Source organism: Dermacentor andersoni, chromosome 7 (genome assembly GCF_023375885.2).
Source record: "Dermacentor andersoni chromosome 7, qqDerAnde1_hic_scaffold, whole genome shotgun sequence".
NCBI lineage: Eukaryota > Metazoa > Arthropoda > Arachnida > Ixodida > Ixodidae > Dermacentor > Dermacentor andersoni.
This window is the reverse complement of record NC_092820.1, coordinates 146,606,547-146,630,597: the sequence shown is the minus strand read 5'-3', so window position 1 is coordinate 146,630,597 and position 24,051 is coordinate 146,606,547. Positions and strand designations below refer to the sequence as shown.

The 24,051-nt window shown below is 44.7% G+C and overlaps 2 protein-coding genes across 2 annotated transcripts; one reads left to right on the top strand and one right to left on the bottom strand.

The window, feature by feature from the left end:
• Positions 1–678: 678 nt before the first annotated feature.
• Positions 679–5,260, bottom strand: Trs33 (trafficking protein particle complex subunit Trs33). The gene is made up of 6 exons (XM_050180856.2): positions 5,153–5,260; positions 4,924–4,985; positions 4,708–4,825; positions 4,540–4,623; positions 3,655–3,748; positions 679–783 (listed from the first exon to the last, which is right to left on the bottom strand). The coding sequence occupies exons 1-6, from the start codon at positions 5,231–5,233 to the stop codon at positions 749–751; spliced, it is 474 nt and encodes a 157-aa protein (XP_050036813.1). The 5' UTR covers positions 5,234–5,260; the 3' UTR covers positions 679–748.
• A 69-nt stretch (positions 5,261–5,329) lies between these two features.
• On the top strand, positions 5,330–22,931 carry Pnn (desmosome associated protein-like protein pinnin). The gene is made up of 9 exons (XM_050180845.3): positions 5,330–5,536; positions 5,890–5,964; positions 7,091–7,156; positions 8,930–8,987; positions 10,910–11,095; positions 11,847–12,002; positions 14,381–14,519; positions 15,916–16,302; positions 20,985–22,931. The coding sequence occupies exons 1-9, from the start codon at positions 5,418–5,420 to the stop codon at positions 21,203–21,205; spliced, it is 1,407 nt and encodes a 468-aa protein (XP_050036802.1). The 5' UTR covers positions 5,330–5,417; the 3' UTR covers positions 21,206–22,931.
• Positions 22,932–24,051: the final 1,120 nt, after the last annotated feature.

Genomic DNA, 24,051 nt, shown 5'->3' with positions numbered 1-24,051 from the left:
CACTTCAGCTTTTACTGAGATGAATTTACAACTGGCCCAACAGCAATTTCTTTTTTGCCAAAAGTGACAGCAGAGTGGATTTATGATCCAAACTCCTACAGCACGAATGCCCAGCTTAGCATTGAGGGGTGTCATCCAGCGTTGCTCATCACCATGGATTTGTAGGTGTGAAGTGGTGCACCATAACGCAGCCTTAGGAGTGGGCAGTTCGTTTCCTAGATTCAGCTTGACTAGCCTCCTCGTTTCCCATGACTCATCTCGCAAGGCACTCTGCTATGCGACTGAAATCTACTTGCAGGCAAATTTCACATTTTTCATACTCAGGGTCCCACTACTGTTATGTTTCTTGCACGAAGTGGTATTCTCACGAGGGGGAAATCCACCTTCCCACTGCAAGAGAAGCACACCATGTGAGGACATCACGATTTCATCAGGGAACGCCACCAGGGAGCGTCGGGTTGGGGGAGAGTGTGCTTCATAGCAGTAAAACATGTTCAGCAAAAACGAGAATTGCAAAAAGCTACAAATGGCCAGGGAGAGATAAGCGCCAAACCGTAGCACCTTCGTCTGCTCAGTGGCGGCATGCAAGCCTTACCGGAAACAACATTGTGGGTGATCCCTTCACTGATCCCTGCGAGAAGTCCTCTGGGTGAATGGTGCAAAAGAATCAAAAAAGAGTAAACACACCTTCACTGACTTTTATGTAACACAAATTCTGATGTACAGGGACAAAGACTTGATGAGTTCTTCATGAGTTTTGTGCAGCCTGGACTTGAAATTTGCCTGTGAAGCAAAAGGTAGCTTCGATAAGTATACACGTGGTACTTTGCATTTTTAAATAAGATCTGCACATTTAACATCACAACGCCCAAACACCATTCCCCATAAAAAAAAAAAAAAAAAACATGAGAACAACTTGATCACCTTTACTTCTGGACACAGAGGAGTACACTGGTACCAAAACAACAATGAAATGGTATTTGAGTAAAAAATTATGTTCATTTAGGCAGCACTTTTTAAAGTCTCAATTCACGTGTGCGATGACTTGTCATATTCCTCTGGTGTGTCATGAGCCACCGGTGTTTCGCCAAGGAGTTTAATTCTGGGGTTTTACATTCCAAAACCACGATTTGATTATGATGAATGCCGTAGTGGGGGACTCCGGATTAATTCTGACCACCAGGGGATCTTTAATATGTCACACAATGCACGGAATATGGGCATTTTTGCATTTCACCACCACTGAAATGTGGCTGCTGCGGCTGGGATTTCATCCCATGACCTCGTGCTTAGCAGCACAACACCATAGCCGCTAAGCCACCACGTCAGGCATCGCCAGGGAGTTTTGCTCCTTTGAAACTTCCTCAAGTTTAAAAAGAGAGATGGTGGCCCAACACGTATGATCAGAAGCAATAAGAATTTTCCTCTCCGTTCACTTTTAAAAAAAAGTGTCACTTGTGCGCTGCAGAAAAGCCGCACAGGGGGAATGACTGCCTTGACTCATGTCGTAGGGAGTGTGTTAATCAGTATAGTAATTAATTAGTCATTCGTTTGCTGAGCTACACGCAAGTGGAACTTTGATCCAGTGTACCGAAAACACTACTATGGGCTTTGAATTATGTTTCCCATGCCTAAGGTTTCAAAATAAGCATGTTGAAGATGATACGTTTGGCTTTGTGGGCCTAACTGGAGCTGATAAGTTGGCTTTTTCACAATCTAAGATACAGTGCTACATCAGGTCATCTGTCATCCCTACTGGCATGTTCACAATGAAGCTTTTCTTTCACAAAGTGCCTTGATTGCCATAACATGCTTTAATGTGTGCACTATACATCCAAGAGTTTAGCTCATTGGTGGTCCACAATTAAAATGAAAAGGGCAGTGATATAAGGTTAAACGGGATTGTGTTTACTCTGCAGAAGATATGGCCGGTACAACCAATATAGCCGAACGTTAGATCAGCCCCACTACGTCGTCTCTTTCGTCTTGTAGGTGATCATCGTCTTTGTCCCTCTCGTGGCACCGTGACAATATGAACAGCAGTGTGTGCCTGCCTTTGTTCGCCTCGTGCACATGTACTCTGCCTACAGTCAGTCTATGTGCACCAGAAGTAAATGGGATGCAGTTCCAAGATCAAGGTTTACGATCGTGCAATTGCATTGCTTCAAACCCTTAAGTGCCGTGAGAAGTTCTAAGAGCTTATGAAAAGTGCAGATATCTTTCTTCTAAAAGCTATAGTAGCAGAAATTCCTATAGTGCTCTTACTGCTCCTGTTATGAAAGATGAAAAGAGACATTCTGTATGATTTATTTATGCATAAAAATTACAAGGTAGTGCAACCTTTGTCATAATTTTATCATCATCACCAGTTAAGGGTTTACGGACATTTAATAGCAATGCTAAATGAGTTTTGACAAGTAAAGTGTTCTTTCAGAAATTTGTTTTCATTCACTCGGTGGAAAAAAATGTTGAAATATGAAAAAAAAATTTTTTTTCAAGGTCAAAGCTTTTTGTTTTTTATTTCAAGGCAGAACTGAAGTGCTGGCACATCAGTGTGATGCCTTGAATAAACTAATTGCTCGTACTTCAGACGTTCTGGCACGGCAAAAGCTATTGAAATTTGCTTTGTTTAATCTTCGATTCCCTTACAATGCAGCACAGCCCCTTCTTTACTAGTAAACAAGTAAATAGACCAAAGTAGACACTGTCGCAATCCATGTCACTTACTATGCCTCCTCTCACAGTAAAGAGTGGCTTTCCTGGCACTGCAGAAGGCTTATTTACTAATACAGTTCGAAGGAATGCTAAAAAGAAAAATTAGCTGAACTGTATTATTAAATATGCTTCTGCGTACCAAAAAAGAAACACTTCCTGTGACAGGAGCCTTGTTAAGCCAGAAAAGATGCAAGAACAAAAAAAGAAAAGAAACACTGGCAATGTCATCTTGATATTCCGGCACCAACTCAATGCGATGTGAATTTTGATGGTTTGTGCTACAGCGTAGTCTATTTTTTAACTATAAGGCGGCGTTTATTGTATTCTAAATGATCGAAAGGCTACACTTAACGAGTTTTGAGGACTTCTGCTGCACCAGAGTGCCCCAAATACAAGAAGATGTCTTGAAATTTGTGATGTCACACTTGCATACTAGAAATGGTTTCATCACAACATTCAAGAAATGAGACCTTGGCCTTAATTTTCTTTTCTAATAATCAATTTATTACTGCAAACTTAATGAAAATGGAGTTTAGAAAGAATGGTTTGTCAATCTAAATCTAACTTAGTGTTTCCCTTTAGCATGCCAGAGTTGCAAGCACACCAGGTCCATTACTGTGCTTGGTATGCAATTTGCTTTCTCACTAGGTTGCATGCCACTGCCATTTTGTTAGTCGGGTTCCATTCACGTTTTGAATGCACATCATGTGGAGTTGGTGTCTGAAGTTTTACAAGAGACTGCGAAGCCCAAAATACACAGTTAAACTCTGTTTTAGCATGTGCTGGTGACACACTGGTCTTCTATTCAGCGTGTTGCATCAACAAACTGTGTGGAAATTGAGCATGTACACAAAACCCTCGCTTCAAGAACTTTTTCTGAAGTTGACAGTGCTTTACGTACTAGAATGTAAGCAGAAAAGGGAGAAGGCAGCGACTTACACGCAGGCATGGCAGTGACTTCAACAGTCACAACGCTGTTGATGCCCAGGTTGGCAAGGGTTCCACGAATCAGACCACACGTGAATGCCAAGTACTGCGAGGAAGGCACATTTTTTGCAAGCTTAAAATGGTTGATTGCCATTTAATGTCATAGCAGTAGGCCATGCACCTGTCAAATGCAAACAAAATCATGAGCATTTGCAGCAGCGGTTATGAGGGCCACAAGACAGGAATATTTCCAGTGCGTTTCACCTTTCCTGTTAATTCTCTCGCACTCACGATAAAGTGGATCACATCGATCAAAAGTGGCAATAGTATATTGCCATGACCATACTCTTGAGCAGCAAGCATCACTGCAAATCCTGATACAACCAGGAACTCACTCGCTTTTCCAGGTTGCTACGGAGGTTTCTGATTTAACGCTAGGGCTTTCCAGGGGCTTAACATCCGGAGGAAGAAACGAAAGCGTTTCCTGAACTATCACCACAGGTATTGTTGTTGACCACCTACTGCGACTAGAGGAGATTATTCGTAGCATCAGGTAGCTACCAGCAAGACTGGTGTGATACGAGCTCCTGCTGTTTGACTTCTGCAGAACTGCCTTACGAAGATCACCGGTCTTGGGGAAACGGCCTGGTTTGAGGAGAGGCGCTGGTTTCAACAATACAATTTCCCTCATTCTTGGTGGGGTTGAGGGAATTGGTGCACCGCGTCCCTGGATCTACGAGACGGGCTGGATGTCCCTGAACATTTCACCCAATCCTCTGTCCACCAAATTGACAAATTCAACAACGACGAACGGTAACCGTAGTGAAATTCGGAATGCCCAACGTTTCCTTTTTCTTTGTTTCTTTTTAAAGTCAACAATTAAAGCTTTAAACTTACCTTGGGTGCCATCTCAATGTACTGTTTGTTGTTGGACAGCTGCGTCAAGAACCGGAACTTGTTATCGTGTAGGACGTAGACTCCCTGTATCAGAAAACAAGGCAAATTAAACGAACTAGCCAACGCGCTACGCAATTCTCACAGGGCAACTCAATTCCTGTAACATACGTGGTGGTTTGTCCTCAGGTTGTCGATCTGTTTCTTGTACACCGCAGACCAGAACTCTTTGCAAATGAATTTTATCACGTCCAGCTCGGTCTTGAACCGGGGCCAATCTTTGGTGAGCCTGTGTGCACGCAAACGGTTTCGAAAAAGACCGTCCTTCCTTGGCTGCATTCTTAAACTAAGGGACGCGGTTCACACGGGCGGCCCAATGCACCTTACCTTTCAACCAATCGATATCCAGTTGAGAAGCCGATCTGTTCCAGCTTGGTGACCGATGCATCCTGCGCGGAAGGTAAGTTTTTGAAGACAGTGTGGCATTGCCAATACTACTTCAGGGGGGGTGGGAGGCACCTGGCGTTGTTAATAGCGCGCAGTACAAGCGTCGTTCTTCGATACACCTATCTCGTTAAGCTGAAGTACCTATTTGTCGACGCCGTGGCGCACTCACCCTTTCCGCAACATCGTCGTGGCAATAAATAGAGTTTGTCATTTCCATGAACAAGAACTCAAACAACGCGTCGTCCGCCATGTTTCTTTTCGTCGTCTGCTAAGCAAACCGCAGAAAGTATATATTAATAATTGTGGAATTAGAAAAAATATATTACTATAGTTACTGAAAATAATCTACAGCATATATTTTTCGAGAGTGGTACAATATTAATGGTGCAGTCATTGACTATTAATTGCTGCGGTCCTAAACAATAAATCTGAAGATGGCGGCAGTGAACGTGTTTTCGCAGCTGAAAGCCGAGTTTGAAGCGGCGCAAAAAAGTCTCAAGGATGTGGATGAAACCATCAAGAAGCTCACAGGCCGAGATCCTGAGGAGTTCAGGCAAGCTCACGTTTGTGTCGTACGCCGCAAATCGAGCCAACAAGCTCGCAACCAAATCGGCGACCGAGAAGCCGCAGGCGTCTGCGATCCGCGAAAATCGCGCCAGCGGTTCGCAGTGGCTTATTTCACTATCCCAAAAGCGTCTGCAGGAGAGACGTTGTACAGCTCTCTCACGGTTTTGAGCTGGTTTCCTGAGCTGGTTTCCTGAGCTGTGCGCACAATGGTCGGTGTGGCTGGTGTTCACCGGGAGTTCTGTGAACATCGCGTACTACGGCCTTCAGCGGCGTCGCCTCTCGATTTTGTCGCCTCTGCATGTGTTGGACCACGACGCGTCTCTTGTTTTCCTTTCGCAGGAACCAAGCTCGCCGTCCGGGAGGGCCTGCGCAAGGAGCTGCTGCCGAGCAAGGTGGACGAGAACGGTTCACGAAGTGGGTACCGATACGCATCGTTTGAAAAACGCGTACACGCACGAGTTGCCATGGAAAACGCTGTCGAAACTGCCCGTAACAGCTGCTCCCATACAACAGTTCTCACAAAAGCGACGTCCTACCTTCAGATTGTAAAAAAATTCGCACTTGCCTGTCTACTTCTTCGAGCAACAAGAGAACATCTTGAGTTACGCTAAGAAAGGAGTTGCAACGCCGAGCCATAAATCTGCCCGCGAACACTTTCGGTCCCGGGAAGGAGCGTGACCGCGAGATTTCGGGCTGTCCGTTTTGGCAGATCTCGGAGCAGTTTGAGATGCCGGTTGGCGAGTGGGAGTAGAGAGTTTGTGGAATTGCGTGCAGTGACGGCTGAAGTGCCCCCCGAACGACGCTTCGTTTTGTTACTGCGATGGAGTCTGGGCTTCGCAAACGATACAGACGTCGTGGGCTCGCCACAGTGTACGTAATTAATGTAGCCCTGTTATTTGTTGGTGTGACTGCTACCCGTATCGTGGTGCGCGCTGCACACTTTTGTACCAGTACCACCAGAAACTTCTGCTCGCTTAGGCCGCACTTCTTCTTCTACCTTTTTTTCGTTTTTGTTTCGCTTGTCCGCTATGAGCCGCGCTCATCAGCTACTTTCAGCTGGTGCAGTTGACTTGTGGCACTCAAGCGCATAATTTTGTGCGCTGTGCTCTTTCCATTGTCATGCTCCCAACAAAAAGTTCAACAGCCTGCATGTGTTGTTAGAAAAAGTCCCTTTTCAGAAACAAGTTTCCTTATTTTATATATGAGTGGAATGGAAAAGGTGAACAGTAGGGCTAATATCCCCTTCTGTAACGAATTATAATGGTTGGCCGACAAATATGTCAAAGTTATATAAGATTATTCTCAGGCACTGCAGACTCCTCTGCAGGCTTGTAGGCTACAAGTCTACTGGATGCCATCTTGCTGGTTTACATAGAATTTGTTTAGTCTGCAAGTGAGTGGGAGCACTTTTTGAGTCTGGACATTACGTGCAATAAATGTGATACGATAAGAAAAATGGACTTGAGGTTGAAGTGTTAAGTGTGTGCACACCGACAAGCGTGCATGGTCCATTACATGCGCTTTCTATCAACAATTGCAGAAAGCCAGGTGTTGCGACAGGAGGTCCTCCTGCGAAACGGAGAAATATCGGAGGACCACCGCTGCGGTACGTATGCATGAGATTGACGGGTTCCCCCATGGTGGTGTTCCTCGTGAGAGTCGTGAGGGCAGCAGAGGATTAGATCGAGTGATTAGATAAGGTATTTGCAGGCATAATATGGAGTTGGCTAATCCAGCACAAAACACTCTGGGTATCGCTGCCTGAGAGACGTTTGTGCTGCATCAGACTCAAGAATAGACTCCTGCTGACGATGTTAATAGAGTTTTAGTGCGTCCGGTATGTGGGTAAACGCAAGCGGACAGGGCGTTTTCTAGATCAGTGGATGTGCAAACGTGAATGACCTGCACGGTGCAGGAACCTGGTGGAACAGAGGTCAACTAGGCAAACACGGAGCTAATATTGCAGGAAACAAGTGTGTTCTATATCTCTGCTTCTGTAAATTTTCGGCAGTGGCGTAATCTTGCTGCTGCCAACAATTTACAAAGAAGCAAAGTAAGATACACTTGTTTACTGCAATATTAGCTCTGTGTTTGTCTGGTTGAGCTTTATGCCACCAGATGGCTGCACCGTGCAGGCCGTTCACCTGCCTCTGCTCATCTGGCAAAATGCCCAGTCTGCTTGCATTTACCTGAATACCAGACACACTAAACCTCTCTAATGGTGCACCTCACAACTCGCCAACCTTCGTGTGGATTTTGCTTGACGTACCGTCTGCACGTCCCATGTTTACCTCAGGTGTAGGCTGGCCTACACTCCATTTCATGCATAGCAGGCAGTGCTGACGTTTGTGCGCAAAAGAAAGAATGGTGCATCACATATGGAATGTATGCATGAAGTAATTTGCTGCAACATTAAGTCTTATAATTCCATTTCACAAAATGTGACATAATTATTACATGTGAGATATCACAGATCTGTACCTATGTACCACCAAACAAGCAGAGGGACACGTCCCTGCAAACAGGGTCCACAGTGCACCAGTTGCGCTTGCACATATTACATTGCATATTACAAGCACAAAGGTTGACATAGCTTACCGTCCACGAGTTGTATCTGGAATATATCTGAAGTAGTTATATTCCATAAAAAGCATAGCAGATAAAAGATAACTGCACTACAAACTAATAACCGTGATGATACTGTCCCTGATTTACACGAAAACTTCACCTCTGCTCTAAAATTATAAATTCATGGGTACTGAATAGTTCGCGCGGCATCCACTGCACTGAATCTTATGAGGGCTTTTGCATATAAAAGAAGATGCATGTGTTACATACTTCTACAAAATGTACACCACAAATTTGTCTGTAGGAATGTTGAAAAAACTCTTGTAAACATTTCAACAGTTTCGCATAAGCTTTTGACTCGTACATAGAATGTGTCAGCTTCAGATGCTCTAACAACAGGTGCAGTTTACAGTACTGCAATACCGTTTTTTGGTGCTGAGTTAGGAATTTTCAAATGCTGTTTTTCCATGTTTTTTAACTTTTCCAATCTTCGGCAATTTATGTAAAAAAGAAGAAGAAAAAAACTGAAGCCCTAAATTAAAATTCTGCCTCCCGAAGTCAGTAGAATTCAGCCTTCTCTCTTAATGCAACATATTCTATTCAGATTGTTTCACTAGTAGTCTAGCAAGATAATTTGTGTTTTTTTCACATGCATATTTGGATGGGGAAGTTGAAGTTGGCTTCGAAGTAAAGTCTTCACTTAACTTTTAAGAGAGATGAAATGTCTATTATATAACATACTGTTATATTCCCGCCACACCTGTGTCCTGCAGCTATTGCAGTACTTAATCTTTGCAATTGACTCTTGCAGGACACCAATCAAAGCTCCAGCAGAGGACAGCGGTGATGAGGAAGAGCTACCAAGAAAGGTATTAACTGTTGTCCTCTGCCTCAGATATTGATTAGTGCAAGTCAGCTTTTGTGGCCTGCTTTTCTGTGTACCTAGGCCTTCGCCCTGCAGTGGACATAAAAGTAGGCTGATGATGGTCATTTATCACGCAGAGCTGCCACTGCAGGAAACTGTAATCAACATATGCTATCGCATGACGCTCATGGCACAGAAACTTGGCAGTAATGCATTGTGAATGTTTGCAGAATTGCACCGAGACTGAGAGGAAGCAGAACTACCAAGGTGTTTGGGTACTGCAGCTACCAGCAAGTGTCCTACAGATGTTCTTAAAGATGGTTGATTGAATGCGCCTTTATGTCTTGTGTTGCTTTAAGGGGCAGCTCTGCCCTCTTTTAAGGTGTACGATTGTCAACAAATTTTGTGTCACTCATTAGGCACTTTGATCACATGCCAAACGGCGTGGCTTCTTGGTCTTTCCCTGCAAGTTAACTTGGGACATTGGCATGTATGCTTTCAGTTTGTGCCTTGGAAAGCTGGAACGCGTGTTTTGCGTTCCAGCTTTTATCATTACAAAGCTGGAACGTGTGATTTGATGTCTGGCAGCCACCCCCTGCTTTCTGATTGTAATGTAAGCGCCAGTGCCAAGATGTTTTGGGCCTGTGAATGTTTTCTCGGTTGTTCACTTTGCTTTTTTCCCCCAAAAAAAAACTTTTTAGAAATTTTGTGCGACTAGAACCAGACACATCGGTGTCTACAGGATATGGCAGTCCTGGCTCAGGGCCAGAAACACACACCCATGGACGCCGATGCGCTCAGTCCTAGTCATATGAAGTCTCTCGAAGAGTGGTCGTATCCTTGAAAGTGATCTGCTGAAAATAATGCCACTCCCGTTAAGTAAAGTGCACAGTCACGTTCAATCTTCAGCAGGCATCGTTTACAACCGCCATTCACGACCCCACTTTTAAGCATTGGGCCTTATGATCACCACTTGCAACCTTTCTGCGAGGAGCAGTCTGCAGAAAGACTAACTTTCTGCTGTTCAAGCGTATTGATACACTTTCCGTGACATCACATCATCCCGCGGTTCACACTCTCTGACACAAGCCTCTTTTCATCTTGAAACCCTGCTCGTTGAGTGCTAATGCTATGGTATGCTCAGTTATGCTTGTACTGCTGTTACTATAGCAAACTGTGGAGATGGCGTGCATAGTGGGCCTTGGCGGCCGCGGTTCATTGAATATAGTACATAAATAAAAATAAATCACCCAACCTCGTTGCCGACAGTCCAGGAAGCAGCTGGAGGAAACGGCCGCTGAGGTTCAGCACACTGGTGTATTCTTACAGCATGTGGCATTCATTGTCTTCGTCGGCTATGCTGTGGCTGAAGTCATGCCACCACAAAGCAAGCAAACAAAAATCCTGGGGTTCATTGTGCCCCAACAGCAGCACACACACCAATAGACACAGAGCCATTGCAATGTGTTCACAATTTCGTATACTCCAGTTTGCGTCTGTGCTACAGTGTCTGTGTCATGCTAGGAACACTTAACAAGAGGAAGTTGAGCCCAAAGTTGCGATTAGCCGCAGCACCTACCGTTATTTCTTTGTGTAAGACCTACATGCCTACCTTGGATAGCTAAAATCTGGAAGAGACATTTCAGTAAGTGCCACTTGCATAAGCAAGTTGGCATAAGCCTGACTCGCGTAATATCTGTGCCATGTATGTAAATACTGTTTGGGAAAGAAAGAGAAGTCTGGGCCTTGCACAAATATGGTATTTCCTTGTCTTCCTAACAGCTGTGCCATACCTAGCACTTTCTCACGCACATTTTTAAACTTGCATTTGGTATACGCTTCCTCGGGGTAAAGCGTGATTACCGAATTCAGCAAAGCATTCGGCCGGCACATGCCGAGTGACGTGTGAACTGTTGCGATCGGCAGGGCGGCGTCCAATCTTCGGTGGTGGCGGCACCCGCCAAGGAGTCCCTGCGGACGCGTCGGGAAGTGAGCGCCCTGCAGAAGGGTGACCGCAAGTGCATGGAGCGCAACAGGCGCATGTTTGGCATGATGCTGGGCACCCTGCAGAAGTTCCAGAGTGAGGAGACCAAGCGAAAGGACCAGGTTCAGGTGCGTTTGTCCTGTGTCACAACGTCATGCTTTATTTTTCATGACGCGCACCAAGAAATGCAGACAAGTTAAAAGGTATAGCAGTAGCCACCGATTGAAGCCTCTGTACCTGCTATATAAAAAAAAGCATTTCACATACACAGGGATTACCATATTTGCTCGATTGTAACACACCCTCGATTGTAACGCGCGCCCATTTTCTGTGAGCAAAAAAAAAAAAAAGAAACGACCACCATTCTTTCGTCTCCACACACGTGATCGCTTTGCTTTTAATTGCGGCCTCGTGATGTACTCGGCATGTATTTGCAGTCGGAACTTCCACGCTGTTTGAGCAAACGCAGAAAATGGGAAGACAGATGGTGCACTAACCTAAGCCAAAGGAATCATTGCCCAAGCACACATACTACAGCACATGGAGAAAGCTATGGCAGCTAGGCTCGAAGCACGTACAAGGCAGCCATTTTGAAATGCCGATGGAGATATTGTAACACAGATTTAGGGTCGTAGTCGATTCTAACGTGCATGCAATTTTCGGACCTGTTTTATCGGCAAAAAAAAGTGCACGTTAGATTCCAGTAACTACAGTAGCTTACAGCATGTATTCATAAACATAGAAGATTTTATTAAACTGAACAGAAAAATGTTTTTTTTTTCTTTAATGTACATTCGTGAGTCATTTTATTTGCGTCACGATCAGTGAATCATTTTGTGACCAAAACATATTTCTTCACCCCCCACCCCTCCCACGCAGTCCCAGAAACGTGCTGAAATTGAGCAGAAGCTGGAGGAGGCGGCCGAGCGTGAAAAGGCGGAGCTGCGCAAGGAACGGCAGGACCTCTTCCTGGCACGGCGCCAGAAGCAGCAGGGATTGCGTCGGCTGGAGCTGAAGCTGGAGGTGGCCCGCCTGGTGAGTGGGCTCTCATCTCATTGATCGCTTCGCTGTTCACAAAGTAGGGCTCGTTCTACAATTTTAGGAATTGTTAGATAGTTACAACACACGTGGCATGTCTTACTGTATACGACAGCACACAGTTCAAAGGTTGGAACATGAATGCTTATTGCTTCCGTCTCTGAGCGTATATATACGGAATGGAGAAGGGGAAGGGGAAAGGGAGAACAAGGGAAAGATTCCAAACGATAAATGCATGCGCCGTCAGCGCTTGCAAGGCAGTCTAATTGCGGCTAACATCACTTTACAACCGGAACATTGCGTCAAATATAATGAAAGATCGATTCTGTTCCCGACAGTCATTTTAAATGCCCCTCACCAGGCTTGGCCATGGTAAACAGACAAGCGCAGCATATACAATCGCTGCTGATGATCGTGTCCGCAAGGTATTACACTGATGCGCACCACAACTAAAGTTAGCTCAAATTTCAAATCAAACGCCCCACGATCTTCTCAAGGAAGCCGCGCTCTCAGCCTCTCAGCAGGACAGTCAAGATCAAACGCATAAATGCACCTACGTACCGTGCTTACTCGAATCTAAGCCAGCCCCGATTCTAAGCCAACTCCCAAATTTCCGAATCCAGAAGAAAGCGAAAAAACTTGCCTCGAATGTAGGCCGAACAAGAAAAGTGAGGACAGCGTTCACAAAATTGAAAACAGCATTTATTAAATATGAGCATGCCGAGCTCACTCTACGTTATCATCGTTGCTGGCTTCGTCGCTACAGCCCAGACCACATGCACGCTTGCGGACGTGCGCCCATGTTTGCGCAGACAGTGCGGCACTGCTCGCACACATCGAAACGACGCGGTCTCGGTGAACAGTTCTTCTCTGTTATCGCGCGCTTATTTACCTTGTCGCTGTCATCTCCTAGTTGCGGCACTATAGTGGCATCGCCCGTTTGGTGCCATTATGATAACGCCACATTATGATCCACGCCGCACACCAATACGACACAGGTCAAAATAGCGACGTCGCTCGTTTACTTCAGTTGACTACTGGCGCAGCTAATAGTGGCTGCGGTACTGACTTTTCCAAATGGCGCTAGCTATGCTTCAGATTTATCATTTCCAATTACAAACTGGCACATTTTTTAAACCCTCTAACCTGAGCCTACCCTAGAGCTTGGTATGAGTATTTCAAAAAGAACTATCAGCCTAGATTTGAATAAATACGGTAATTCACATTGCTGAAATGTCACTTACCATGACAAGTGACATCGAGAATTATTCAAGGCAACATCAGTTATTCGTTGAACCTATTGCTTCACTATATGATTTAAAGGTTTGAGAAATAGTAAATCCTACAACTCGACTGTCTACAAGTCTTGGCTTCACTATGTGTTGTAGCAAGAGGGACGTACTTCTGTTTAGTGTACTTGTGTTTCTAGTACCAGTGTCCAGCACACGATTGTGCTCTTTGATCTGCTTGCATCAGCCTCAATGCTTGTGTTGCACTGACTTATCATATCACTAGTCGCATGTTCTTGTGCAGTGCGCAAAATCACGCGCAGTTCGAAACGAGACCAATGTAACAGCAACAAAATAAGGCGAGGCCCATGACGCAGTCCTTCGGCACCGTTATTGGAGAATGCAGGGAAAGAATTTCGCTTGCGGAGGCTGGACGGGGCAAGGGGAAAGTGTGTTTTGGAAGTGAAGCTCACTTCCTTATGCATTGGTGACAGTTCAAATATTTCTGTCTCGGCTATTAATAAAGCAATTTAAAAATATCCTTGCGGTAGAACACACTTTACAGGGCACGTAAAAACTTATAGCATGTAAGCAATATTTGTTTAAGCACAGGGCTATGCAATATTCTAAAAACTGCATACAAGAAAGAAAATGGCAGCCCAAGATGCCATATAGAAGAGGGATATAGCGAAGCAAATATAAAAACTTCCTCACCAATATCATTGGGTAGCAAATTATGCTTATAATGAATATCGAATATAACGAAGGTATTTTCTTGTCAGTTAAGACTTCATTATAACGAGGCTCAAATTTATTAGAGTGCCAAGGGAAGGAAGACACAGTCGAGGACTGCAGATAACTGGGTGGTGTGATGAAATTAACGATTTTGCAGACGTAAGGTTGGGTCAGCTGGCACGGGACAGGGGAACTTTGCAATAGCTGGGAGAGGCCGTCCTGCAGTGGACATTACATAAAATAGGCTGATGATGATGATGATAATGATGATGACTTGGATTCAGCTGAGTGCTGCGCCACTAAACGCTAACTGGATCACGGCAACGATTCATCGTCTTGTAAAATTTCACGCGCTTCCTTTATGGTGACGGAGATTCTTTTTTTCTTTTTTTCCTCCATGCCCTCTCTCAGCACGAGGAAGCCGAGGCTCGCCAGCGACTGCTGCTCAACTTCATCCACACGAGGACCAAGCCACACATCATGTTCAAACCGGCCAGGCACACGCCGGAAACGCAGAAGCGGCTCAAGGAATCCCAGAAACGCATCCTCGGTTGGTGTGATGCCTCTGCGTACTGGAGGATTAATCGCTTTTTTAACTACCAGATACAGCTGTTTGTTAATGATTTGTTGCATGGTGTACCACACACATACATAACCAATATCCCCCCCACAATGCACGTCATTCAATATGGGCCCAGTGCATTACAAGCACAAATGGAATTGTACTGATGTAAGGAGCTCCAATACAATTAATTGTTAGGTATAACAAAGTAAATCTAGGTTTTTCTGACTGCAGACTCTAGACTTCACTGCAAACTGAGTCGTAGTGCATTTTTTCCCATCGACATCAGCGTGTAAAAACTGTTTGCTTACATAAAGAATATCAGATGTAGTGAAGGTACAGTAAAGCCTCATTAATATGTACCTGCTTAATGAGGTTGCACTGTATTTTCATGTTGGATACAGCTTCGTTATAACAAGGTTCAACTATATTTGCATAATTTTCTGCAAGTGTATAAGTTGTAAGACAGCTTTGTTGCCAATAATGATTGCATGTGGCTAGTGAAACCTTGGTTTTGTGCTTGCTTCTTACGAGCATCTATCTTCGAGTCTTACTTTTCTCCGAAGGGAGTGCGCATTTCAATTTAGTAAATACAACACTCATCACACAGTCCATTGGGTTCTTTACTGCCCCCAACTAAATATTGTCTTCCCTTAGTATTCATTCTGACACCCAAATGGGCTGCTAGCTGTTTGGTGCATGTGTTGTACATCCTGGCCAGATTGACTTTCTTTCCCCCCCCCCATTTCAAGCTAGACTACCTAAAGATATTGCACATAATACAAGTTCTTTCTTAGAAAAGTTAGGGCAGGCTGCAGAGATTTTGGCATGTCAAGTTTGTACTCCTGTGTTATATTTGGGTACGTAAGTTTTCCTGAAGAATTTATAACCATTTTCTGGACTTACGTATAACCCAAAGCCAAGTCTTTCTAGTCATGTTACATTAACATACTTTATTGTTATTATTTTTTTTACCCATTCAATGTTACTCTGGCACATTTACGTGTGCGTCAGAAACGAAACTAGGTAGTAGATATCAAATGAAGATAAGAATGTGAAGACCGTACGAAGGGTGCATTCTCCGTGTCATTTTCCCCTTCTGCATGACCAAAAATAAACCGTTGCGTTTCTTTTTTAATATCCAAGGAAAAAAAAACCTGGCACTAGGGGTGCATCTCTTCCGAACAAAACCTGACACTGAAAGGGTTAATTTCAGTCCTAAAATTGCCTCTCATATTATATTCCAAACTTGTATTACATCAGATTTTGAGACGTATCATCAACTTGTCTTTGTTGTGTAATCAGGGCTGTTTGTTTTCCTCTTCCCTAACTTTAAGGGTGTTTTCTGTCCGGTTGTAGCAAGTGCTGTTCCTTTCCCACGCAGCCATCATCGAGAGCCGACGTGCGAAGGTCAAGGAAGAGCTGGACGCAATCGACGAACTCTACCACCGTGAGAATGCACATCCAGGCGAAGAAGAAGAAGAAGAAATCCACCGGGACAAAGAGAACAGGGGGCCTGCCAAGGACAAGTCCGCAGACGAAGAGCAGGTTGCTGCGGATGGCGAAGGCAGCGTTGGCGACAGTAGCGCGGAACCGGCAGATGCAGCGGTGGAGGAGCCCGATCGTGCCGGAGAGAAATCCGACCCCACAGACGGTGGTGAGGTGACGGAACAGGCGACGGCCAGTAGTGAAGGCGCAGAACCGATGGACACTACGGAGCCCGAGGAAGCTGCAAAGGAGGAGTCCGCTGGTGACCAGGCTGAATCAGCAGGTGAGCCCAGCTGAGCAGAATCGTACACAGCAAAGCATCATTATAATAGGGAGCTTTAGGTCTGTGGCACCTAAAGTTATGGGACGTAAATCGCTGAGGGTAGGTACAAAGGAACGCGAAAAGGTATTTAAAAAATGCAAGCAGAGTGGGGGGCTTTGGGTACGGAATGACACTTTGGTGCACTATTTCCAAAACTTACTATTAAAGTTGAAGGGAGAATCGAAATTACTTCACTATAACCATGCCTGCTGTGATGGTTAACGTTTCCTACCTGGTGAGTCACCACTGAGTAAGCCAGAGCCAGCGCAAAATCCCTGGGCCACGAAAGATAGCTTTCTGCAGCTGTCAACACTGGTCCACCATCATCATGCTCGCTGAAGCAGTTCCTTATCAGGTTCCTTACCCTTGATAATGAAGCAGGTTTCTTATAAAGCCCAAGTGTGATAAGATTGTGCCTCGCACACTGTTTGCTGTGGGCACGGGTGAAAACGTGCAAGGGTGTGCCGAGAGGGATGGTGGCCTGATGTGCACAATCCTCCCACTTGACCAATGTTGCATATGATGGGATCGAGCGCATGGTAATGTGTGTAGCTTAATACAATTACTAGCGGGAACTGTGGCACTAATGTCTAAAGGAAGCCGCAAAGCAGGGTGGTACAGCCAGCATGGTGGTTAGCACATAGATTCGTCTAAATTTCATCCTTACGACTTTAAACGGGTCTGTGACTTTGCAAGCTGATCACTTCTCAAAGAGCACTGAGTTATAAATAATTTAATAAACATCATTAAAATCGTCCAGCTCCAGGATTCGAACACAGGACCTCTCGCACAGAAGCCCGATATTGAAAACCACTACACCATCCATGCATGGACAAATGAAGCCAGTGCAATTTGCAGCGAATCTGCCTGTTTGCAGAGTCGTACTGCCTTCTGCATTTAGAAGGAAGTATAGACTGCTTTGAAATTTGGACAGGTGAAAGCTAATAAGGCGTAATAAATGAAGCCACACAAACATCTGAAGCTGCAAGCTTGGAGGATCAGACATATCCATGTACTAACCATCATTCAAGTGCACGTCCTTCAAGGGTAGATATTCTTTCCCAAGTGAGACCCCCAGGTTCAAATATTTTTATTGCAGATAAAAGGTCACTGCAAATTTTTTAGGGTGAGCATAAAGTGACAAAAGTATGTTTTCCATAGGCAAACATGCATTGTTTATTCATGAATATAGATGGGCTTCTATAAATACTTATAATAACAGTAAGAAAGTATATACACTGGAGTATGTATTCTTATTCGGCACTTGGGTACTAGTCTGCATGAGAGCAATCGCCGCTCGACTCACTTTTAGCAGAGCAACCAGCACGCCCGCCCATAGCGTAATTGACCCATGTGCGTCAGCGCATGCAAGAAAACTCAATGGTTTTGCGCCTGCCAGAAAAAAAAAAAGAAAAGAAGAAGGAACGAGTCAGAAACTTGCAGTAATCCTTCATTCCATTGCCAATGAGGGGCAATGAGTTTTCGTGAGCCGATTCTAGAGAAAAGGAACACAGGCATGGCTGCATCGTTTGCGTATGGTGGCATCGTTGTGTATACCAGCGCATACCTGTGAATAAGATGTAATCGCACCTCTGTGAGCAACAGACAGGCGAGCATCTAGAGCTGACCCATAGCTTATCAACCATATAGACATCAGTTTTTAGGAGCGCCAAGAACAGAAACAGCCCGTGAGACCGAACCAAAACTAACCACCGCCCACCCTCGTGCGCGTGGATGCGCGAGCGCTTGCTGAAATGCCAACATAAGGAAGCCATGGAATGAAAACCAAGAGACTAAGGAGCAAATAGAAAATTACTTGTATCCACACAGGGTGGCAACACTTACTGGGCAACAAAGAGTTGATTTTGCCTGTCCTTAGGAAGCGCCGTAAATATACGACATCGACCATTTGAGACTTGTTTGGAGCGCCGTATATTTGCAGCATTGGCCGTCAAAGGGTTAAGCCGGATGGGAGCGGAGGGTACGCACTGATCTGCTCGCTCCAGTTTAGTCTCGGCTTCCCACGTGTCTTTCCTCGGCATTCTTACGGCACGTGGCATTACAGTACTTAGCGACACATCGAACCTTCACCTTTGGCTCGGGTTCGTCCAAAGAGCGTTCCGTGCAATTTAGAAATTTTGTTCGAAATAACCGTTGTGCTTTATTTGGAGTTCGAATTCGCGGGAATCTTTCTCTATTCAAATACAAAGACTTTGCCAAGATCAACAGAGCAGCTCGAGTGAAGAAATTTTGAATTATCAAGATTTCACTGTATTTCCTTTGTGCCTGTCTATGTTGGCGGGATCTTAGTGGACACCTGGTTTAGCTGTTTAGCTGGTCCCTGCGAGCCGCTATCTAGCTTTAGGTTAGGTTACGTGACATTTTAACGAACATGCATCCCATCTGTTTTGCTGGTTGCAACCAGTGATATGGTTTTAGGTTGTTCTCGTGAAAACTTTTGCATTTCAGGCAGAACTTTAGCTATACAGCTGCTATCATGGCAAGCTCCACATTACGGGAACCTTCTCCAAGCTTTCCTGCAGCCTTTTGATGACATTTGATGCACTTTTTCACCGGTTTGCTGTTGACTGGGAGGCTAAGGAAAGACAAATAAATGCTATATTTACTCTAATCTAGGCCAGCTTTCATGGTAGGCCAGCTCACGAAATTGGGAAAGGCAGAAAATTTTTCTTAAAAATAAATACGTTCCTTAAATATAAGCTGAACAAAAAAAAAGGGCATTTGACCGCGTAAAGAGCATGCAGTATATTATGGTCGGTCAACACGTTCAAGTAGACAGGCATCTAAACATGTACCAAGTGATGCTTCGAATGTTTGTGATTTTCCTTGCCTTTTCTTGCTTATAACGACGGGGGCAATCTCTTTCGTTACAGACGTTCCCACTTCTCTTTGTGTCCTGATCAGCAACATCTGTTTTTACCTCGTGGTATTGACCTTTCTTTGACACGGCAAAAGCCATTTTCTTCGCAGCCTAGTTGATAGGTTTGTTGCGTGGTTACCGCCATATTGTGACCGCGAGGTAGTGTTAAGTGTTTTGCAGTCTTGGCTAAAGTGCTTCCTTGAACCCTCAACTTTTCAATATGATTTGTGCCCTTGTGCCACAAAACCCTATATCATCATCATCACCACCACATGATTTTTCTTAATGAAGTAAAGGCCTACATTTGAGTGAATACGCTAGGTTCAAGTGAGTATTGTGAGTAGATATTGGGCTTTCAGTGTGCTCGCAATTTATGTATGTACTGCACCTGAGCAGTAAAGAGGTGTTGTACTTCGAGCCAGGCCAGAGCATAACGCTGTTTCGATGAGGTCACGTGGTGCCGCAGATTTGACAGTGAAATCTGGGAAAGTGCTTCGGTCTGTGATAAGTACTTACCAACCTGCCAGATATTAAAAATGCAGCAGTTGAAGCCAAGAAATACTAAAATTTAATTAACAGTATCGGAAACTGTTTTGGCACTCGAGATGCCTGCTGTTTATTTTGAAAATTTGTTCTTTAGGGTTGCTACGAACAGCTGTTCTGCTCTATATTGGCAGCTAGAATGTCCTGTGCCACAGACGGATGGAAATATTTGTAGTATTTGATTAATGTAACATTTACCTAATGGCTACTGAAATTTCAACTGCCGTTATACATTCTTTCTGTGGAGTGGGTGGCAGGTTGGTCCGAAATATCAAGCTCTGAAACATCCAGTCGGAGACTGTATGCACATTCTGTTAAACTCAGTTTGTCCCTAAACTGGACTCAAATCAAGAGTCGTAGAGCTATTGGTGTGGTTATACAACAATCGGAAATGAGTTCTCAAGATCCAGCATTTTAAGAGTTCTTTAATGTTGGCGGTTGTGTGGTAGAGCAGCACTTATTATTAGCTGTAGTTTATCTATAGTTTAGCTGTAGCTGTAGTTGAACAATGTGAAAGGGAACAGCAGAACTCGCAGTAAAAGTGCCACAACTGTTCATCATTTGTGCCAAATGTAAAAGCGTTCAATCATTCTAAATGTTCAATGGCAGAAGTCACATGCCACATTTTGCACGTTGGGTTTGAATGCTCATGTCACGGGGTACAGTCGATCAAGAAAGACGACTCTGTGCTTCGTGTCATATTGCTCACAGGCATACAGGATTGCCCACTCTTCAGGAAAACACCTCTGTAGTGTTCAGTCAGATTCGGCCCTCATTTTGTTAGGGAGGAAAAAGAAGTCACAGGTTTCGCCCAAGAGGTGATGCAGTCATAGCCACAGCGAAGTATCAGACAATTACACAAAGCAAGATTCGCAGTTCGTTCTTATGTAAATTGCAGGAAAACATTCGCTTACTAAGTAAAATGGCACGGCATCACACACAGAGACAGGAAAACACTGTACAGGATAAGGACTTGTCCTGGGCAATGATGATGATGATTATGATGATGATGATGATGATGATGATGATGATGATGATGATGAAAGGCTCCACAAAAGTGGAATGGCATGTGTTGTAGGCAGGCACACACTGTCTGTGTCACTAGCAGTAGGGCTTGCAAAGGAACTTTGCGTCTTCTCTCACTCTGTGTTCCATAAAAAAATATATATATTTTTGCTGACCGGTGCTGATCGTAAGCATGACAACCGTTTCCCTGCAGCGGCCAAAGAAGCTGCTGCTGACCCGGAATCCGCGGAGGGCACCGAGCCGTCTGAAGACAAGTCGACCGCGAAGGCCGATGCTGCGGCAGACGCAGCACCGGAGGAGCAGGCCAAAGCGGAAGAGGGTGCACCAAAGGAAGAGACGACGCCGGCAGCCCCCGAACCTCCCAGCATCAACGTGCTAGGAGACGAGAAGTTTGAACCCATCTACGACGAATGAGCTCCGCTGCCTCTTGCGGAGTCTGATCAACTGTACAGGCATTGCGTTTGCGCCACTTTGCAGCTGCTAGTGCTCGGGGACCTTTGCTGCGAACTGAGCAGGGACTTGTGGACCGCCCGCCCCCTCCGACCGACCCCTGGAAAAGAAAAGCAGGTTGCACGACCGTGTCTTGCACAAGGCCTGGAGGTCATAGTGCATATTCGGCAGCTGGGAAACAGGAACGCTGTATCTACGGCACCGCTTAGGCACTTGGCTGTTCAAAAAATCACACATACATATATATATATATATATATACAGAGAGAGAGAGAGAGCTGGTGAGTGTATTCATGAACTCTGAACAGTGCGATCTCTAGCGTAGATTATATGGAATTAGAAGGCAAAGGTAAGGTAGATGCGCAACTTGCTTGTGGTGTGCATTCATTCTGCTGCTGCGTCATTCGCACTATAGATCGTAATAGTTAGTCGTTCCAGTTTGCCCAGTTTTTTTTTTTTTACATTGCGCTGAAGTTCTTGCTTACCTTTAATTTGTTGCCATTGCATTCATGTTCAGTTCAGAAAGTAATTTCAGTGTTGAAGTGCTAAAACAATCTTAATAGGCTCTGTGCCATTGCACTTAAAAAAAAAGAGTTTTCACTTTCATAGCAGCACACGGTTCATCTGCCCACAGTTTCATTGTCATCCTCACATTACTCAAGTCTTGTCACTTTTACTAGCACATCACATCAGGTTGCAAGTTTTACTGTGTAGGGCCATTGCACTCACAGCGGGTGGCCAAGCTTAAGAGGAGTCAGCCATTTAGTAACTGTACTTGGTGTAGCAGCAGCACATTTGGTTCTTTGAGTACACCATCTACCTCCAGCTGAGAGACTTCACTTAAGATAATGGGACACACTTGTCTCGAATTCTGCGTGTCTCAGCTTTTTTTTTTTTTATTATTTTTCTAGTACTTCATTTGCTTCGAACTGCTTCCAAATTTTTGTACAGGAGGGTGCAGTACTTGGCATCACTCAACATTTCGCTCGTTAAATCACGTTAATATCCCCGTCATTATTGGTGGGACTACAATTTTAAGTTGACTGCCGGAACCACGTTCAAATGGATTGCAGCTAGGTATTGTGCACATAGAACCCTTTTTCAGCTGGCAAGGTTAAGCATATTGATTCAGTTAGGAAATGTTTCCAGCCTGCGTTAGCCCGTTGCTCTTTTTATGTTCGCAGACAGCATTGCTTTTTTTTTATGCAGCTGTGTTGACTCGGAAATTCGCCACATTTATTGCAGTAACACTGTTCAGTTTCGGATGACCTTCTTAAGTGCAGTGTTCAACACAGCAGGAGACACTCTCTCTGCAGTTCATGTAACCTACGTTTATTGAAAGGCTGAAGTACAGCAGTCGTGCTTCAACCGACATTGGCACAGGTTTGTTCTGCAAGGGCTGTTTATAGGCTTTGAACATCTTCAACGTTTATGTGTACAGTCATAACAAACAGGAATGCTCAATGTTGGAGTTGACATGTATGCAGCCGTCGGTGCATTGTCAACCAAGTTGCAGCGCGGAATTTGTCTCTCATCGCAGGTTGACTGTAGCCATTGTGAGAGTATTTTCATTGTTCACTTGTGTACAGAACTGGAGCTCTAGGGGAAGACCAGAGACGTCTTTCTCTCTTTGGTCTTCCATGAGCTAGCGTGCATAAATGTTGACAATAAAGAAAAAAAAGTATTGTGTAGCTTGTGTCCCACATTGCCTCCTTGTTTGTTTAAACCTAGTCACCCTGGTCTGCTCGACTTTTAAAGGAGCTCCAAAACTGATAGGGGTCCTCGCAGCATTTGGGCATTGCAGACAAGACATTCGGAGTGTGTAGATCATGCAGTGATGACCGTGTGTGCAAGGTTTTGCACTGATCTACACCACAAGAACAGCTGAAGATTATAACGAAAGCCTGCACGCTATTTTCGATGGAGGCACTCCGACGGTGTGCAAGATGACATTCAACTTCCGTGTGCGCTTCCGTAAAGTGTAGTGAGTGCACAACCGGATCTGGAGGTGCTTAGCGCAGCAAGAAAACAAGTGAGAAGAAGAAGGAGGCAGTAGTCGCTGGAGTGATGACACAATAGGAGGTGTGGCCTCGACCTCGATATGGGAGAAGAGTTTCTTACTAAAATTACTAGAGAAAGCTCTTGCACTGCAATTGTTCAGCCACTTAGTAATTGGGCAATAATGGGTGGCTCAAGGTACGTGAATTTGCCTTATTCTTCGCGCTTGTGGCTTCAGATGTTCTTGTCACATGATTTATTAGGCTTCGTGTTCTCAAAGAGCATGAGGGCAATAAGTTTCTTCTTTGTTTCTTCAGAACGCAGCGTTTAACATGTTTCCGACTGCCGCAGTTGCTTCCGGCACATGCAGCCAGCAGAAGCATGGCCTCGGAGATTTGTTTCCGTTACCCAGAGAGAGCCGTTGCCAGGGCGTGGACTTGGACACCACCCATTGCAAAGAGTTGGATTTATAATGCAACATACTGTTGAAAGTGGTCAGTTTTCAAAGTTGCAAAAGCAGTCTTAAAGCCGGACGGACAACATTTAGGCAAATACATGCGCTAACCGTCACTCCCGCGCTGGCTGAATCGCCACGCCTTGCTGCTCCCATACACGCTAGCACCAGAGTTCTCCCTAGTGAGTCTTTTGGGCAACTCTGTTGTTCACAAAACATATGCGCCTCTGTGATGCTCAGAATTCCACTGTCCTAACAAACAAAAAAATATCAGTGGGATAAGACATATGTAAGATATCATTGGAAGCGGTACAAGTACAATGATTCTCAATGTTTACCTCAAAACACGAGCTCCAATG

Excerpts from the sequence above, each read along its gene's own strand:
- Pnn (XM_050180845.3), top strand. The coding sequence starts at position 5,418 with ATGGCGGCAGTGAACGTGTTTTCGCAGCTGAAAGCCGAGTTTGAAGCG. Across the intron at positions 8,988-10,909 it reads AGGAAGAGCTACCAAGAAAG|GGCGGCGTCCAATCTTCGGT; the intron begins GTATTAACTGTT and ends TGCGATCGGCAG. Across the intron at positions 14,520-15,915 it reads ATCCCAGAAACGCATCCTCG|CCATCATCGAGAGCCGACGT; the intron begins GTTGGTGTGATG and ends TTTCCCACGCAG.
- Trs33 (XM_050180856.2), bottom strand. The coding sequence starts at position 5,233 with ATGGCGGACGACGCGTTGTTTGAGTTCTTGTTCATGGAAATGACAAAC. Across the intron at positions 4,826-4,923 it reads GGATATCGATTGGTTGAAAG|GCTCACCAAAGATTGGCCCC; the intron begins GTAAGGTGCATT and ends GCGTGCACACAG. Across the intron at positions 784-3,654 it reads AGTCACTGCCATGCCTGCGT|GCAAATTTCAAGTCCAGGCT; the intron begins GTAAGTCGCTGC and ends TTTGCTTCACAG.